Raw genomic sequence first — 19,645 nt, 5'->3', positions numbered from 1 at the left:
ACGAACTTGAGGTTATATTAGTATCAGATTTCTTTTCATTTGAAGTCACAATTTTGTCTTTGTAAACAAGTACCACTGAGAGGGAGTCATTTCTCTTTTCTGCCTCCCCCTCCTTTCTGTGTGTGACAAAAGACCTTGATGAGTAAGACTGTAAGTAGAGCCACTGAAGGGGAAATTGTCAAAGCTTCCCTCCAGCTTTTTGTAGTACAAAAGTTGATTTCATATTGATCAATTGAATAGTCCATTTATTTTAGGAGGAAAAATGATGGTGCACATTTGGAGCTAAACTTCACCACCATGAAAGAGAAACCACATTTCCTAAAACTGTGGAGACCTGCCCTTCCTCCTTCCTTCCCAGATTCCCTTCCAGCTCCTCTGTCCTAAAATAGCAGAGGTGGGAAAGGACAGGCTACCATACTGCTACTGAACAGAGAAGCAACATGGTAACAAAAAGAGCTCGCCTTGAGCTGCTATTGAAAGAGGTGGGGGGGAGGGAGTGGGGGTTGACCGGCGGCCACTGGACCACCATGGATTTCTTCAGAGAATACTGTTTGAGAATCCTGAATCCTGTTCCAGCCAAGCCTGTTTGAGAATCCTGAATCCTGCGCCAGCCAAGCCTGTTTGTGAATCCTGAATCCTGCTCCAGCCAGGCCTGTTTGAGAATCCTGAATCCTGCTCCAGCCAGGCCTGTTCGAGAATCCTGTTCCTGCCTTGTTTATTGTCTTGCTTCTGTTATTCTTGTTGCCTAGCTCCTACCCTGTTTTGCCTGTCTAGGTGTGCTTTGTCTTGTCTCTTTCAGTCTAGTCCTGTCCGGATCTTGTCCTTGTCTTGCCCTTTTCTGGACCCAGTTTTAATCACCTTCCGTGTTTTGCCTTGTCTTGCATTTCTGGGTCCCAGTCCCAGTTTTAATCCAGTTCTGAGTCTTGCCTTGTCCTGTCTGGGTTCCAGTTCTGGCCCTTTGCCTTCTTTTCCTTGCCTTGTCTGGATCAGGTTCTTGTGTTGTCCATTGTGTTTAGTTACCTCTGTCCTGCCTTGTTGAGTTTGTTAGTTTATCCTAATCCAGACTGTTCTGATTTCTGCCTGTGCCAGCCCCAGTGATTTGTCTGCCAAAGCTCTGGCTTTGGTCCAAGGGCTCACCATTCCTGACAGTTGTGACATCCCTGAAACAGTTTTCTGCAGTTCCCACCTATGCGGAGATGGGAAGTTGCATCAGAGGAAATGGGAGCTGCAGAAAGAAAGCTTCCAGGACTGGCTTGCCTTGATCACTGACTTCTGGTACTTAATGAGAAGGTTGGAAGAGCATTGGGGGAGGAGGAAAGACATAAAATTTGGTGGACCTTGGTGGGTGTGTGTGTGTGTTTGTGTGCAGGTGAAAGATGCTGGATTGGGTGGGGGGTGGGGCATGGGTAAAAGATGCCGGTTCGGGTGAAGGGCATGCAGCACAGGTGGAAGATGCAGCATATCTCTGGGATCCCTGTGTCACACCTGGGAAGTAGCTGTGGCACATCAGTTGAAAAACGCTGAACTAAACTATGTTATTTTCTCCTTGTTCATGTTTTTACATTAAAGAAGATTTGCTTAAAAACTGAGACTCTATACTGATGATGTTGTATGCTTACACTACTTGGGTTTAAACTGCATACTAATCATTCTGGGAGTGAGGTAGCAGAACAATAAGGTTTGCCTGAAACATTAGACACCTAGATCTTTTTCTTGGGTTCTGATTCATACGGTGGAACCTAGCATCAAATAACTATGACTTGGATTATCTTCCCAATATGCATCACTTTGCATTTCTTCCACATTAAATTTCATCTGCCATTTGGATGCCCAGTCTTCCATTTCCTAAGGTCATCCTGCAATTTTTTCACAGTCCATATATGCACTAACAACTTTGAACAGTTTTATGCCATATGCAAATGTAATTGCCTCACTTGTTATTTTGATTTCTAGATCTGAGCTCTCTCTTCCCTCTCTCCCTACCACACCCACAGTCTGGCTTCTCTCTTCTTTCCTTCCCTGCATGATCTTTTGTGTCTCTCTTTCCCTTCCCTTTTCCTCCCCTCCTTTCCCCCGCCCCCTCATGGTCTTTCATATCTCTCCTTCCCTTCCCTTTCCCTCTCCAGCATCTCTGTCCTTCCCTTTTCCTCTGTCCCATGGTTTGGCATCTCTCCCCTTCCTGTTCGGAACTTGAATCCATATCTCCTATATGCCAACTTGTACACCTACTGTCTATATGTGTATATTCACTTTAAAACAGAAGGCATTTCATGAATACACATAGTTGAAATGGCCCATCTATTGTTTGTCAGACTGCAGTGCTTTATTGTCATGAGTTGTTATACACACTGATGAACTAATGATTTTACGGTTTAGTTTATGCTTGGAGGGAGTTTGACAATCAGAAGTTATTTGGGAAAAACATTCAGTAGTTCAGTGTGCTGAATTGTCATTGTTTGTTTTATTGGATCTTCAGTCATTTTCAGGGACTTTATTGTAGATACTAGAATAGTTTAACAATTGAACTTTAGACAAGTCTCAAAAAATCTGAATAGTTGAGACTTGCTGCAGAGAGAATAATTGGGGGGGGGGGGGGGGGGGGAGAATTAAAGTATTGACTGTAGTTTCTTACCCTTGAGACTGGATGGCGTAGGGGAATGGTCACAGCATTACAAAATCAAACAAACAGCAAAAACCAAGTGCAGCCCCCCTCTTCATTTTTCCCACTTGTGTTGATGGTTGTATGGCATCTTTTGATATGGAGCTGGAGTGATCCCTGGTCACTTCTTTCCCACAAATGCTGAAAGGAAAAAATGGCATTAGCTGATAGACCCAAAGCTGGTGCCGTTGTATATTTCTGCTGCAGAAAATGGCTTTATCAGAAGGCACCATTTTGGATGGCAGAAATTAAGGACAGTGGAGACCAGACATTTGTTTTATTTTTTTTTTTTCTTAATTTGTCTATGTTTTCCCCTATTTTAAACAAATCAATAAGGGGTCCTTTTACTAAGGCGCGCTAACGATTAGCATAAAACTTCCATTATGTTCTTATGATCGGCTTATCATTTAATGGTACTTTTACAAAGGCATGCTAGAAATATATGGGTGACTCTAATATTTAGCACACTCTAAAAACGCTAGCGTGCCTTTGTAAAAGGACCCCTTAGCGCATGCTAATCAGCACGCCTTACTAAAAGGACCCCTAAATGAATCAAAACAGTCTCTTTCTGTATACACCCTTAGCATATGCAAATTATATTCAAAGTCTTGAAGCCAATGGAAGAAGTAACTAACTTGCTAGTCACATACACACACACAAGGAGTGACATCAACCACACATACTATAGCAGGCTATGTTTATTCACTCCTACCCTAGCTAAGATAATTTCAAGAAACACACTGACCTCTTGTGCAACTTGCTCTAGATTATTCCCCTTATTTTCTTACTCCTGTTACTCCATCTATATGTTCCATCTTTGCTTATACCCTGTTCTATCGCATATTATGTTGATATTGTAATGTAGCATATTATACCATACTTTGTAACAGTATTTGAATATTGCTTATGTTTGACTTAATCTTGCTGTACATTGCTTTGAGTGAAATCCTTTAAAAAGGTGGTAAATAACAACTAATAATAAATTTGAATCTCTTTACTAAGGCAGCTAATAAATCTCAATAAATAAATAACATAAGCCTTTGTATCATGGCTCCTGCCAGACTGATATGAATCTTTGAGTGCTACAGCATGCCTCACACTAACTTGTGATAGGTACAATGTGCAAGAGAGATTTTGTTTCTCAAATATTTGTTTGTTAAAAACATTACCTGATGTGTATCTATTAGTACATTCATTACCATGTCTAGGAACCGAATTGTGCTACATGTTAGAACGATTACTTTCATAGCTTTCTTCACTGATTTTTTTTATTATTATTATTATTATTTTACAGATAAACAGGAGAAGGAAATTGATCTGCTTATTGACTGGTCTGATGTGTTCCATCAACATGCACAGAATGCCACTAAGAATACAAATCCTTTTTGGAACCATATGTCTGGTTCCAACCCATTCCTAGATGATGTTGCACAAACAAGTAACAGTACAAGAAATAGTGAGCGTGTTTCAATTTTAAAAGAAGACCCTCATCTCTTATTTAGAGATACCAACAGAAGAGATTCTTTCGCTTCCTCTGGAGATGAGCTGGATATTGATTATCTGCTAAAGAGTGCAGCCTCAAAGAAATCTGGAAGATCTAAAAGTGTTTCTGATGTTTTAGATATTCTAGATGGCAAGCAACCGAACTCATACAAAACATCTGCTGTAGAACACATTTTGACATCTGATCTGGAATGGCTTCAAAACGACCGTGAAGCCTATAAGATGGCCTGGCTGAGCCACAGGCAACTAACTCGGTCTTGTCTGAATCTTGATGTGATGAGTCAAAGCCCAGGATGGGCACAAACACAAGCTACAGATACTCACATCGTTTGCAGGGTGGATCATCAGGGGGGTTCTCTCCAGCTGCCCAACTCTGATATCTCTGTTCATGTTCCTGAGAATCATGTGACCCTGGGAGAATTCCAAGAGGTTGGCTTGAAAGCTATTCTTGACCCCCCTTCATCGCTTAACCATGACCTGTCAAGCTCTGTTAGTCCGCTGCTAGAAATCACTTTGAGCAATCTCAACACAATGGAAGCCCTGCTACTGGAAATGAAAATTGCAGCTGAAGTAAAACAGGATCCATTTAGCCAAGTTATGGCTGAGATTGTTTGTTTACATAGCTACCATAAAGATGGACCTTTTGAAAAACTACAAAACTGTTACATTTACAATGATATTATACAAGTGAAACTGCCTAGTTTAACTCGTGTAATCTATGTAATTACTGTAGCGCAAGCTAATGCTAAGCAACTACCTCCAACCAGTGTCTGGGAATGTATCAACAAAACTGTAACAGTTGGGATTTATGGACCTAAATACATCCACCCTTCTTTCACTGCAGTGTTCACAGTTTTTGGGCACAACTATACACCAGAAAAACTTACTATCTGTGACATTAAAAAAGGCAGAAAAAACCTACCCCCAGTTGTATTTCAGCTTTGGGGGAAGTATCAAATCTTACTTAACAAGCTACAAAACCTAAGTATTTCCTTCATCTCATCTGATTTGGATTTTAGAGTGAAGTCGGCGGATCAAAATAAACACATTTCCGAGGAGAGTTTGAAAGCTGGTAAAATGGTGTACATGCAGTTTCCATTTTCCTCATTTGGTAACAGGGAAATTAAACCATTCTTCTTTACTGTTCAGATTCAAGATCCCCAAAATAACCTGGTGACAGAATTCAAGATTAAAACTCCCAATTCAGCCCTAAGCAACAAACAAGGACGCTTAAAAAAGCGTAAGGAGGTTAAATCTGCTCCCCTGCCATTGACTACGAAATATCCCAAATTTCAAGACAAGACTTTGAAGATTAGAAACTATGCAGTGACCTTAAAAACTGTGTTACGTCAAAGTAAGATTGACTACTTGCTTGAATACTTCAAAGGTGACACCGTTGCTCTTCTTGGAGAAGATAAAGTCAAAGCCATCGGTCAGACAAAAACAAAAGAGTGGTATGTCGCTGCTCTAAGAGATAAAATTGGTCTTGTACATTGCAGAAATGTGAAAATAATTTCGAAAGAACAGGTCATTGGTTTTTCAGAAGCTCATCTCACAACAAAGAAACTTTTGGAGCAAAGTGCATTGCCTTTTAAGAAGTTGACATACATCTATTCATCAGTACTATCCACTGTATCTGAGAAGGTTCATGACTGGAGATCCTTAGCTGATGTACTAGGATATTCACGATTGTCACTTGAAGAAATTGATCAAATGCAAGCTGAAAAAGAATCAGAAAGGGTTGCATATGTTGTAAGGAAGCTAAAGGAAGACTGCCATTCTGATTCAAAGAACAAGAAGTTTCATTATGAACTTATTGCTGTAAGTATTGTTAAATTTACTAATGTAATTTTAGGAGGGGATTGTTATTCTTTTTGCACATTTCATGAATCCTCTTTGTATTTGTTTTTAGAGGTCTCTTTATTGAGCTTATCAACATTATAACCATCCAAGGGATACAACTTAAGAATACAAATATTATGTATAGAGAACTACAAAGTAAGAACCTCAGTTTAAAAGAGTTCCCCCCCCCCCCCTTTTCCTCCTACTCTTCCATCTGATACATCTCCATTTTACTGGCCAGCTTGTTTGACATCCATGGCCCTGATGCTCAAATGTCTGGTGCTAAAGCCAACAGCTCAGACCACATGGCGCAATAACAGCGCAGAAACCTAACTCTCAAATGCTTAAAGGAATTGATATTCAAATTATATACATGCAGTGAAAGCAAAAGCAAAGAAGAGGAATGTGCCTGATGCATGTGCACAAGACCTGAACTTACCACAAAATCTATGTGCACATGTGCCAGGCAAGACCAGAAGTGCAAGCACACATTGGTGCCATTGTTCTGCACCTTTAAATAGGAGTGGAGGAGTGGCCTAGTGGTTAGGGTGGTGGACTTTGGTCCTGAGGAACTGAGTTCGATTCGCACTTCAAGCACAGGCAGCTCCTTGTGACTCTGGGCAAGTCACTTAACCCTCCATTGCCCCAGGTACAAATAAGTACGTGTATACAATATGTAAGCCGCATTGAGCCTGCCATGAGTGGGAAAGCGCGGGGTACAAATGTAACAAAAATAAAAAAATAAAATAAAAGCATTTCAAAAATTGTTTTCACTCGAGTAGCTCATATTTAATCCTTTAGAGCCGGTGACAAGTTTCTAGCATTAAGAGCATTTTTTTCTTCACTTATTCACTGAGCATTGGAAGGGAATGACCTCATAACCGTTTGAGTACATTGAAATACAATATGCAGCCATCTTTGGCGCACATGTTGTTTCCCGCTCTAGAGCCCTCTGAACATTCTGCACACATTAACATGCCCACTAGTCTGGCATTAATTGCCTTTAATGCCGGCGTTCGGTTTTGAGTGTCGGCCCCTAGGACTTTAGTGTGAATGCACTTTGCCTTAGATGAAACCCCCCTGGACATTAAACACAGTTTTCTCCATTCATGAGAACTAAATCCAGTGTCAACTTTTCCCTGGTGAGTTATGCTACCATTTGTCTGAGCAATGCTCTTTGTAAGGCATCCATGCTCATTTTCTTCCCTTCCAGAATTGCAGGAAGGATACTCTAATCCACATCTGGTAGATTAAAGCCACCCGTTGTCACCTTTCACTTCATTCCCATCTATACAATATAATCCAGTCTTTGTGTTGGAGGTCTATAGACTATATACCGTGTTTCCCCGAAAATAGGGCATCCCCATAAAATAAGACCTACCGAGGTGTTTGGTGCCCTTAGAAAATATAAGGCCTCCCCCGAAAGTAAGGCCTAGCAAAGTTTTTCTTTTCCCGGTAAGTAGGGTCCCCCCCCCCCGAGATCGCCGGGCCCCCTCTCCGTCGCTCTGAAACTAACCCCCCACCCGAGGATGGCGCCCCCACCCGAAGTCGCCGGACCCCAACCCCCTCTGTCGCTCCGAAACTAACCTGAACTTAAGCCTCCTTTCACTTTCCTTCCAGTTCGCAGCAAGCAGCAGCAGTAGGAGGGCAGGCCACTCCTTCCTTCCGTGTCCCGCCTTCGCCTGACGTAACGTAACGTCAGGCGAGGGTGGGGCTCAGAAGGGAGGAGAGGCCTGCCCTGCCCTGCTGCTCCTGCGAACTGGAAGGAAAGTGAAAGGAGGCTTAAGTTCAGGTTAGTTTCTGAGTGACGGAGGGGGGTGGGGTCCGGCGACTTCGGGTGGGAGCGCCATCTCGGGTGGGGGGGGGGCGACCTCGGGTGGGGGGTTACCGGTAGTTGCAGGAGCGATGGAGGGAAGGTGGGCGGGCCAACCGTGTTTCCTCGAAATATTAAGACATCCCCTGAAAATAAGACCTAGCGCCTTTTTGGGCGCAAAAATTAATATAAGGCAGTGTCTTATATTCGGGGAAACACGGTATATGTGGATGGGCCTATCATCTCCTCTTTGAAAGATGATCTACTGAACTTCCTCTTTTCTTACACAAACAGATTTAGATCTTTGGAACAGGTGTGAATTTGAGTGCAATTAGGGATAAGTTATAAAGACATATGGGTGCCCATGTTACCTTTATATAACATATCGTTTATAAATACATATAAAATAAGTGCTTGACATTTTTTTTAGATGCCATGTTATTCAATTGTCCACCACATGTGGTATAAGAACCCCTAGTGGTTAATGCAGTGGCCTGGGGAACCGGGTTCAATTCCCACTGCAGCTCCTTGTGACTGGGCAAATCACCTAAACCTCCATTTCCCCAGGTACAAAATAAGTACCAGTATATAAGCTTGAAGCCTCATTAAAGGTTTGATGCTTATCCATTCTTGGTGCTTTTTTTCTGGTTTGTTGGTCTATTTTCCACTTTAGCATGAAAAGCCATTTTGTGAAGATTTTCCCTTTGTGTATGAGATTTTACAACATTTTACTATGAGCAAAATGAGTTGCTGTAATGGAAAATCATGCAAAGCAACTGTTTGTTTGCGTGAAAAATTAGCTATATATGAAATTTGGTTCATAGATGAAGTATTGCCAAAAAAGAAGTGTACCTCATTAAAGTTGCATGTATGCAGTGGTGTAGCTGTGGGAGGGGGCACGTGGACCTGGGCCCCCCCAAATTGGCTCTGGGGCCCCTGGTTTGGCTGGCAGGGAACCCTATCCCCCACCAGCTGAAGTGTTTGACTAGTGCTTGTCTCCGCTGCATTGCTCGCCCTGTTCTTCCCTTTACGTTGCGTTCATGTTCATTTTAATGAAATAGAGCTTGCGTGAAGTGTTATGTGTGCTCAGTTTCACTAAAACGAGCATGCACGTGATGGGGGAAAAGCAGAGCAGACAATGTGGTGGAGACCAGCGCTGCACAAGTGCTTCATCTGGTGGAGGTTGGGGACCCCTACCAGCCAAGTCATGTTTGGAGGCAGTGGGGGAGAGCGGCAGGGAAGTGGGCCAAAATGTGCCCCCTCACATTGAGCTCTGGACCCCCTTCGTGTTGAGGTCTGGCTATGCCAGTGTATGTATGTGTTTGTTTTTTTTAAATCATAGTTAAACTTCACCACTAGTTTTCTATGCTGTTTATGTGCATGAGTAGTATAGCATACATAATTCATATTCTCCGAGGACAAGCAGACTGCTTGTTCTCACATGTGGGTCGATGTTCGCGTCGGCCCGGGAATCGGACAGCATTTTGCAAACAAAATATAAAGAAAAGTTTTGCCAGAGTCTTCTGGCGCGCGTGCGCGGACTGATTTCCCGCCCGTCGCATGAGCGTGCCTCTGTTTTCTTTTCTCCGCGTTGAGGTGCGGGAGAGTTTTTTCTGCGCTCCTCTCAGGCCCGGGAAGAGTCTTCATCTGTTTTGTGGCTTTTTTGCCTTATTTTTCTTATCTTTTAACAATTTACCGTTAAAAAAAAAAAACCCCAAAAGATATCCGTAGTTTCCTTTATTTTTTTTGTCCCCCTTTAAAGTTTCCTTTGTTAAGCCAGCCGCGCGTTTGGGTTGTTCCCTTCTTTTGTGCCCTTTTTTCTTTTAACAGGCACAATCGCGTCTTTTGATTTTGCCTAAGCAGTTTTTCCTTCCATGTCATCGAAGACACCCAGCGGCTTCAAACGTTGTACTCGGTGCAACCGGACCATCCATAGCCCAGCCGCTTGTAGTCTGTGTCTTCGTATGAAGAAAAGGACCCAAGCGTCTCGAGAAGCCCAGTGAGAAAAGCTTTTTGGGGCTCGGTCCGGTCCTTCGACATCGACATTGCTACCGAGGTCGGCAGCTTCGACATCGACTTCGAGGGAAGCATCGACATCGGGAGCAGAGGTAATGGCTGCTGAAAGACCTGTTTGCACTGGGAGCAGTGAGGCATTGAGTGGGTCTCCACCTGCCTCGAGGCCTCCTGTTATGCAGGCCGAAGGTCGGTCCCGGCCCCAAGGAGGCGTGAGGATTCCACGTCCTCCTTGGTACTGAGGAGTCTCGATGATGGGCGTCGAGTGAAGGCAAAGAAGCACCGTCATGGTTCTCTTTCGACACACGGTGCCGGAAGCTCCGAGGTGTCGAGGGAATTGGCACCCAAGAAGCGTCGGCGCTGAGAGGATCGCTCCCCCTCTATTCAGGAGGTGCCGATGTGTCGGTCTTCTGGCAGCCCCGTACCTGTTCCCGAGCCTCGACAGATTCTGCCACCGGCTCCTGTACCGACCCTGTAGCCTTGTCCGACGGTGGCTCTCGAAGAGCGCATCAGGGCCCTGCTTCCAGAGCTTCTGGAAGGATTGCTGTGCCAGTCTGCTTTGGTGTCGGGGGTGCTTGCGCCTTCCATACCATCTGCTGCAGTGGCGTCTGGCCCTCCGCCTGCCACCCAGGTCGACTCCCCTTCGACGTTGGTGGAGGAAGCTTCACCGGAGTCCAGGCGGCCATCAACTTCTCAGCACCGCCATTGAGGACGTCGTTCCTCGGCGTCGAGGCAGGCTCAGTTTCGGACTGCTCTGAGGGATGTCTTGTCCGATACTGAAAATGAGCATTCCTGGGAGGAAGAGGAGGATCCCAGGTACTTTTCTTCTGACGAGTCCTATGGGATTCCTTCTGATCCTTCCCCTTCACTGGAAAGGAGACTTTCTCCACCGGAGAGTCTATCCTTTACCTCCTTTGTCTGGGAAATAGGTGCGGCTAGTCCCTTCCCTATGGAGGTTGAGGATGAGCCCAGGGCTGAGATGCTCGAGGTCCTGGATTATCCTTCTCTGCCTAGAGAGGCTGCAACAGCTCCTTTGCATAATGTACTGAAGGAAGTCCTTATACGAAACTGATCGTTCCCTCTGTCTAATCCCGTGATCCCGAAAAAGACTGAATCCCAGTATCGGATTCACGGGAGCCTGGATTGATGAAGTCTCAGCTACCTCACAATTCCATGGTGGTGGACTCCACTCTCGGAAGATCCAAGAATACTAGGGACTATGCCTTGGCACCCCAGGCAGAGAATCTAGAACTTTGGACTCTTTTGGGAGGAAGGCGCATCAGGCCGCTATGCTCGCTGCCAAAATCCAGACATACCAGCTCTTCACGAGCATCCACTTGTGGAACTTGGTGAGGCAACTGTCTATCTTGGTTGATGCATTCCCTCCGGAGCAGGCCGAGCCTTTTCGCTAGGTGGTCAGGCAGCAGAAGGCATGTCGAAAATTCCTGGCCAGGGGTACGTTCAACACTTTTGATGTAGCATCCAGGGTCGCTTCCCAGGGTATAGTGATGAGCAGACTCTCATGGTTGCGTGTCTCTGACTTGGATCATTCGGTCCAGCAGCGGATGGCGGATGTTCCTTGCCGGGAAAATAAACTTTTTGGTGAGAAAATAGAGGATCTGGTTGACCAGCTCAAGAAGCACAATGATGCTATGGATTCTTTCTCCCGCCGGGCGTCTTCTGCTACTACCTCCTCATCTATGAGGTTTTTTGGAGGGAAGAGGAGTGCTCCCTATTCCTATGCTAGGCATAGGTACACTCCAGGCTCAGTCCCAGTGCGCTCATTCTCATCAACAGCGTGCGCCTAAGGCCACTGTGGCTCCAAAGCAAAAGCAAGGGACGGGCTTTTAACTGGCTCCAGTTCAGCATAGCCTCAGTAAACGTGTCCGTACCGGACGACTTGCTGGTTGGGGGGGGAGGTTAATGTTTTACCACTAAAGGTGACCTCTTATAACCTCCGACCGGTGGGTTCTTCAAATTGTCTGGTTAGGATACACCCTCAGTCTGGAATCCAAGCCTCCAAATTGCCCACCGGGAGCTCAGTCCTTCAGCTCCCAGCACAAGCAGGTACTTGCAGAGGAACTCTCCGCCCTTCTACAGCCCAAGCGGTTGAACCTGTTCCACCGGGGAAGAAGGGTTGGGATTCTGTTCCAGGTACTTCCTTGTGCAAAAGAAACAGGGGGGATGCGTCCCATCCTAGACCTAAGGGCCCTGAACAAATTTCTAGTCCGAGAAAAGTTCAGGATGGTTTCCCTGGGCACCCTTCTTCCCATGATTCAGGAAAACGATTGGCTATGCTCTCTGGACTAAAAGGATGCTTACACCCATATCTCAATACTTCCAGCTCACAGGAAGTATCTTTGATTTCGGCTAGGAACGCAGCACTTTCAGTACTGTGTACTGCCTTTTGACCTGGCGTCTGCACCCAGAGTGTTTACCAAATGCCTAGCTGTAGTCGCAGCGTCGCTACGCAGACTGGGGGTGCATGTGTTTCCTTATCTCGACGATTGGCTGGTGAAGAGTAGTTTACATACCTTGGAGAGCATTGGCCTTTTACGTGGAGTGGACGAAGCCCTTCAAACAGTCCGCCCAGTTGTTTGTTTCTTTCAATCCCAATAGGAGGGGAGTTGCCATCGGAAAACGCACAATCTCCAATTAGCTAGCAGATTGCATTTCTTTCACTTATGCCCAGGTTGGGCTGACTTTACAGGGTCAAGTCACGGCTCATAATGTTAGAGCCATGACTGCGTCAGTGGCACACTGAAAGTCAGCCTCCGTTGAGGAGATTTGCAAGGCTGCAACGTGGTCATCAGTCTACACATTCACATCTCACTACTGCCTCCAGCAGGATACCCGACGTGACAGTCGGTTTGGGCAGTCGGTGCTGCAGAATCTGTTTTGGGTTTAGAATCTGACTCCACCCCCCTAGTCCCATTTTTGTTCTGTTCCAGGCTGTACTCTCAATTAGTGGTTTATGGTTTCAGATCAATCTATGTTATGTCCTCACCATTGCGAGATCCAGTTGACCAGTATTCATTGTTTTGAGTGAGCCTGGTTGCTAGGGATACCCCACATGTGAGAACAAGCAGCCTGCTTGTCCTTGGAGAAAGCGAAGATACATACCTGTAGCAGGTATTCTCCGAGGACAGCAGACTGACTGTTCTCACAAACCCGCCCACCTCCCCTTTGGAGTTGTTACTAGTTTGTTATTCTTTTTGATTTAACTGAGAGGCACGCTTGCCCAGCGGGCGGGAAATGAGTCCGCGCATACGCAGTGCGTGCTGCACACGCACCAGAAGACTCTGGCAAAACATTTTTTAAATATTTTGCTTGCAAAATGCCGCCCAATTCCCAGGCCGACGCGGACGTCGACCCACATGTGAGAACAATCAGCCTGCTGTCCTCGGAGAATAACTGCTACAGGTATGTATCTTCGCTATACTGTTTAAAAACCACACTACTTAGTAGCATATGTGAGTCTTGCATTTTTCTTTCTGTGAGCAATGGTCTTGTTGATTCATTTTCTGGTGTGATTTGATTAACCTAACACTTATTCAAGCACCATGGTGAGTAGTAATAATTTGAAAAATAATACACTGGAGGAGCATTTATTTAATAGAAATCATTTATTCATAGTAGCTTGCTGCTGCAGCTTTGTTAGAAGTGAGGATTAAGAGCCCTGTTCACTAAGGTGTGCTAGCATGTGCGAAAAATTAGCTATGGGTGTCGCTAGCATTAGAGTACAATAATATTTAACACACGCTAAAAATGCTTGCGCACCTATAGCACAGCTTAGTAAACAGGGCCCCAAGAGGCTTGGAGGAAGAAACAGTTGGAACACAAAAAATATGATGATTTGTGTTTATGGATTAGGAGACTGGTCTTTTGGTGTACAGTTGGTGTTGCAGGAGATGAATCCCTTGCTGGGACATTTGACAAGTTGGTGACTCAGCGGAGACTTCATGTGAATTTGTTCAAAAGTGATATATAATCTTAATAAGTAATACTTTTTGAGACCACCTGAGCAACAGCTTCTGGAACAGTGTTGAGGAAGACTTGGGTCTCTGGTGTTTGATGAAGTGCTTGGCTGCTGACTTGGCACACCAGGCTCTTTCCTTTTGCCACTGCATTTGTTAGTGGCGGAGTAAACTTGCAGCCAGGCAGGTGGTAACGTGTTGTTCCAGAAGGTATGGAGAGGCAAGAAGCAGCAGCACTGGCATTTAGGGCTAGATTTATGTTTATTTATGAAACTTGATTAATCTTCAAAATTCTATCAGCCAAGACAAGGTGATGTGCAATTAAAACAAACAAAAAAACATTAAAATGACAAGGAACTGCATTTTCAGACAGGAAAGACTTCACAAACATACCAGAAACAGAATTAAGGGAAGGAGGGGGCATCTTTCCTCGTTTCCCATATGCCTATCTTCCCCCCATGTTCATCATCTGCTCTTTTAGTGTCCCTATCCCCCCCCTTATATTCAGCATTACCCCTCTCTAGACCTACCCTTGTGATCAGCAGTGCCCCTCAGTGTTCCTATCCCACCCCTTTTCCACCACTGCCCTGTATCCCTGTTTCTATTCTTATTCCATGCCCAACATCTCTTATCTGTGTCCTGTCTCTCCCCTCTCATTGAACTTTCCAGTGATCATGAGGCATCCCCTAGATCTTTAACAAACTATTCTAAGTCCTCACCAAAGAGCGAACAGCCCTGAAACAGGAACTTTCTCAAGCAAATCTTGGAAGCCAAATCTGCTGACCAACTTTGCAACCAAAGCCAGTGACAGGTATCTGCCACAGCTGCTACTGACTAAGGGTGGACATGATTTAGATCAAATAGTACATCCAAGTTGGAAGCTGCTGCACACAGCAAAGAACCACCCATGGTACATAGCCACCACAGACTGATGCCTGAATCCCAAGCTCCTAGGCGACAGCCTTCTTGAGCAGTACTTCTGCCTTCTTGTCATGGAGTCCCTCAGAGCTAATTCTTCTCCAGTGGAATAGTGGTTTTCTTGGTGACAGCTTTTACCAGGGTGTCTACCTTGAGCACGTGAAAAAGTTTGCCTATATGTTTCCGAGGAAGGAAACAGAATCTGTCCATCGGAACTAGAGTTAGGGCTTTCCACTCAGCAAAACCAACTAGGGAAGAGCTCTATGAAGTGGGAAGGCCTTAGACGGCTTCTGCAAACCTAAGCATAGGATCCCCATTCGATATATGCTGCAGTGCCAACAGAAAGAAACAAACCAATGACACCTGATCAGTTGGAGATTAGAACTCAATCCTAGCAGAACAGCTGCATCATCAGAGAGCCACAAGAACATAAGATTCAGGACATGGTGCTCAAAATTAGGTGCCAACAAAAAACAATTGGCACTTAGTGCTATCCTAAGATAAGTGTCCATTATAGAATAGCAATGAGTGCTGATCTTGGTGTCTAGATTTGGGTGCCAGGACTTAGACCTGCTGAAACCAGGTGTAATTCCTGCTGCCCAATTTGGGCATATATCCCCAGTATTTCTATAAAACTGTACACACATTTTTAGGAATGCCCCAGACCCACACATGTACCTTCCATGGCCACACCCCTTTGTGGGTTGCATGCTATGGGATTTGGGCGCACATTGTTACAGAATAGCGTGTAGCAAGATGTGCACCCAAATTCAACTTGTGTCAAATAGCACCAAATTATTGCCATTAATTGGCTCATCAGCCAATTTAGTTGGGTCCAAATATCAGTGCCCATTCTTGGCCGCCGTATATAGGTTGAAATCATTGATCACCTGATTCTCTGTGCAGCATTTCCTGGACTTCTAGTGAGACCTAATAGTTTATCTGGGTTTGCTCTATTTCCTTGTCTGTCAGACATTCAGTAATTACCCTTGAATGAGTAAGACTGGATGTTAAAATAACATTCTGCAGCAGATATGTCTGTTTTTATCTCCGGATATTTGAATATGCCTGGAAATCAGGAGGCTTTATTTTTACTGCCCATTAGTTATGGATTGACGACTTTGAGAAGAATGTGGCTGAGATTAAAGCAGCTAATGTTAGTCTGATAAAAGTTAAAACTCTGTTGTACCTCAAATTGGAGATATTGGGATTTGTTAAAAAATATATATCTGCAAGCGATATGTCTATGAGTAGAAGCTATATCCCTAGTCAATAAGGCCATCTATTTCTTGTCCAAGGGCAAGGAAAAGACCTGAAGGCTCTGGAGCAGCACCATGCTCTGTTGTCTTTGGAGTAACAGGGCTTGAAGAGCAACATAGGGCCGGCCACCTTCTTAGTCAATTTTGCCTTTTCACAAAATTTAAATATAGTTCTACGGCTCTATTTTCAAAACAGCCTTTGTTTTATGGTCAAAATATTTGAAATTTTCCTGACCTATGTGGGTCTATGTAGAAGAGTAGAAGGTTTTTTTTTTTTTTTTTTAATGATGCACTATGCATTTATTTATTTAACATTTACTATACTGCCTTAACTGACTTGCAGGACAAGGTGGTGTACAGATTATATAATTAAGGAAAAGAACTACAGCATAAAAGCCTGAATAGTTTTTGTTTTTTTTCTAGGCACTGTTGAAGATGGATTGCCAAGGATTAGTGGCTCGTCTTACGCAGGACACAGTAATCCTGACTACTGCTGTCCAGCTCGGTATTCGCTGGAGAGAGCTGGCAGAGAAAGTGGCCAGGCTTACAAAACAACAAATTGAGGCATATGAAGTCCCTCATCAAGGAAAAAGTGGAGAAGTTAATTTGCAGGTAGGATCCTGAATACTTCCTTGCTTAGCTTTGTCATGAGATGTCTACCTTCAGGAGTGTACAGTTAGTACAGTGACTCACTTTCCTCTCCAGGATGCACACCTAGCCAGTCTGGTTTTCAGGATTATCAGAGTAAATATGCATGACAGATATTTGCATATAATGTGTCTAATATGTGCAAATTTTGTCTTGTAAATATTCATTGGGGAAATTTGGAAAATTTGATTGGCTAGGTACTTCACTAGGAGAGGATTACAAAGCAAAGCTTAGTATCCAACCTCACCCTCACCCTCACCCAGCCGTGTTTTCAGGATTTCCCCAATGAATATGCATGAGATCTATTTGGATGCAATGGAGGCAGTGCATGCAAATAGATCTCTTGCATATTCATTGAGTAAATCTTGAAATTCTGACTGGATTCCATATGTTATGTGCAAACTTGCATTACTATATGATTAAAGGTTTGTTTTAAGAAGTGAATAAATCATTTCAAAACCACCAGGCTGGAATAGATCTTACACAGGGAGAGGACATATAGATACTAGGGCAGTGCTTCTCAACCCAGTCCTTGGGTCACACCTAACCATTCAAGTTTTCAGGATATCCACAATGAATATATGTGTGTGAGAGTCTTGTATTCACTACCTCTTTTGTATGCAATCATCTTATGCATATTCTTTTGTGAATATGCTGAAAATCTGACTGGCTGAATGTCCCCCAGGGATTGGGCTGAGAGCCACTGTACTTGGGGGTGTTATATTGGCCACTAGATTGTAAGCTCCTTTGAGCAGGGACTGTCCTTCTTTGTGAAATTGTACAGCGCTGCGTAACTCTAGTAGCGCTTTAGAAATGTTAAGTAGTAGTAGTAGTACTCTGGGCTTGAATGATCAGAACTACCAGTTTGCCTAAAGAGCTAGGAACAAGGAAGGGTTTCTATATATGTTTCAATATATATAGAAATGTAGAAAATGATGGCAGATAAAGACTGACCATATGGCCTACCCAATCTGCCCATGCATACCAACTGCTAATCTTTGTTATCCCTTCCTCTCTCTTAAGGTCCCTTTTACTAAAGGGTTGCTGTGCTGCAACCTGGAACTACCACTGGCCCAATGGGAATGCCAGTGGTAGTTCCACCCCCAGCATGTGCCATTTATGGCGCTAGCAGAAATATTGAAAAAATATTTCCGCAGGGGATTACCTGGCGGTAATCAGGCAGTGTTACATGCTGCCCGGTTACTGCAAGGTTTGCATGGGAGCCCTTACCACCACCTCAGTGGATGATGGTACGTGCTCTCCCCCTCCCCGAAATGGTTGCGTGGCAAATGGGAATTTACCACACAGTCATTTCATTTTTGGTTATTTTCATCCACTGAGTGTTCAGATAACCTTCATTGAATTTGTAAAGAAAAAGAAACATCAATATTAAAGAAAAAAAAATAAACCATACCTACAGATATATCCGGATACAAAACATAATAGTTATCCTATATAACCCTTCATATATTGATCTAATTTTTCCTAGTAGTTAATCTGTGATGTTCTCATATTTGTGTATTAGGTATACCCAGTTCCACCATAAATAGAAATTCAATCCTGAATTATCCTTTCAGTGATTGACAATAATCTACAGATAATAAGAGATCCCATAGCAATAGTTCTCCACCAATCATTATGACTGTACTACTAATGATTTTCAGATTATAAAGGAAAGCACTTGATCCAATTTTATATTCCACCAAACTTCAGACCAAAATGAGGTTAAATTGGTACAAAACATCACGTGGAAGAAAGTACTAATATCTTGGCTGCAAGACGAACACGAAATATGACCCAAGTCGGCATGCAGATCCTTTTTTAAATTAAGTAATGCTTACATTATAGCATAACAGTTACAAGTAATTAAAAATATTAAAAATATATGAAACATAAGTGTAGATGATTTGAAGACTGATGATGCAAGCGAGTTATGAGGTTAATATCATATGAAATTAGTCACTTCTGAGGTCTGTGAAGTAATTTTTCAAGCGCTGAACGTTACATTAATTGTTTGATGGACTAAAGTGATAGTGCAGGGATACATTTGATTTTATTGTTGCTGATGCCCTCTATTAATGAGACATAATAGTCTGACCAATTTAATTGGAGCTATCCAGACAAACAGCAGAGTGGGACTAATTGGTATTTTCAGACAGTGCCAGGGTGATCCAGGGGTCGAGCTGATGCAAAGCCAGAAGTTACCCAGTTAATGGTAATATTAAGTTGGGCAATTATCTAGATGAAACTGCGACAGCAAAAAGCCTGTCCAAACTTTTATCTGGATAACAGTTTGCATATCATCTCCACCCAAATAAGTGCCAGCAGCCGCAGCCAGCACTGATATCCAGATACAGGCACTGGATATCTGGGTTGCAAAGCCCCACAGCAGCCAGCGTTTTGAAAGAATGCTGATTGCTGCAGGTTAAATATTAACCCATTTGTTGTTGTTCTGTTAGGCTTTTGGGTAATTCCTGTCTATTTGACTCAGTTTCCTCTTATTAAGGTTTGTTGTATGTATAATTCAAAGTTCTGCATTTTATTAATGATTTAATTGTGTTTGTTGTACAACAGTATTGTAATTCAGTTAAATCAACCTTGCTTGGGCCATGGAACTTTGTAAATGAGCCCCTAAAGGCTAACAGAGAGCAAAATTATTCTATTCATTTATCTATGTTGAAGTCTTTTTCTTTTCCTGATGTTTTCAAAATCTAATCTTCCTTCAAATTCTGAGAGTTATGCAATTTATCATTTTACTTATGTCTTGAGCAATGAGTTTGAATACTGCACTTATTCATCTGTATAGCGCTTTGGCATAATATTGCCTACGTTTTGTGCAGCTGCATCATTTTAATGATCTGCTAGAGTAGTCTTCAGAACTGAAAAATGCACACAATTATGTTCAGAATTTGAAGACTAGTCAAGTGTTGGTAAAAGTAATATTTTTTTCTTCACTAAAATGCGTGTTAACAATTTATGCTGTACATGAGATTTGGAAAAGTCTGTCTCCTGG

At 43.4% G+C, this 19,645-nt stretch overlaps 1 protein-coding gene across 1 annotated transcript in view; it reads left to right on the top strand.

The window, feature by feature from the left end:
• The window catches only part of MACC1 (MET transcriptional regulator MACC1), a 67,264-nt gene that overhangs the window by 27,723 nt on the left and 19,896 nt on the right, over positions 1-19,645 (top strand). Inside the window, exons 3-4 of the mRNA XM_030201616.1 lie at positions 3,954-5,983; positions 16,408-16,596. Of these exons, the coding sequence (XP_030057476.1) occupies positions 3,954-5,983; positions 16,408-16,596 (2,219 nt within the window). The remainder of the gene's footprint in view (positions 1-3,953; positions 5,984-16,407; positions 16,597-19,645) is intronic.

This window comes from Microcaecilia unicolor, chromosome 1 (assembly GCF_901765095.1).
Source record: "Microcaecilia unicolor chromosome 1, aMicUni1.1, whole genome shotgun sequence".
In the NCBI taxonomy this organism is placed as follows: domain Eukaryota; kingdom Metazoa; phylum Chordata; class Amphibia; order Gymnophiona; family Siphonopidae; genus Microcaecilia; species Microcaecilia unicolor.
Note: the sequence above shows the minus strand (reverse complement) of the source record. Positions and strands in the feature narration are given on the sequence as shown.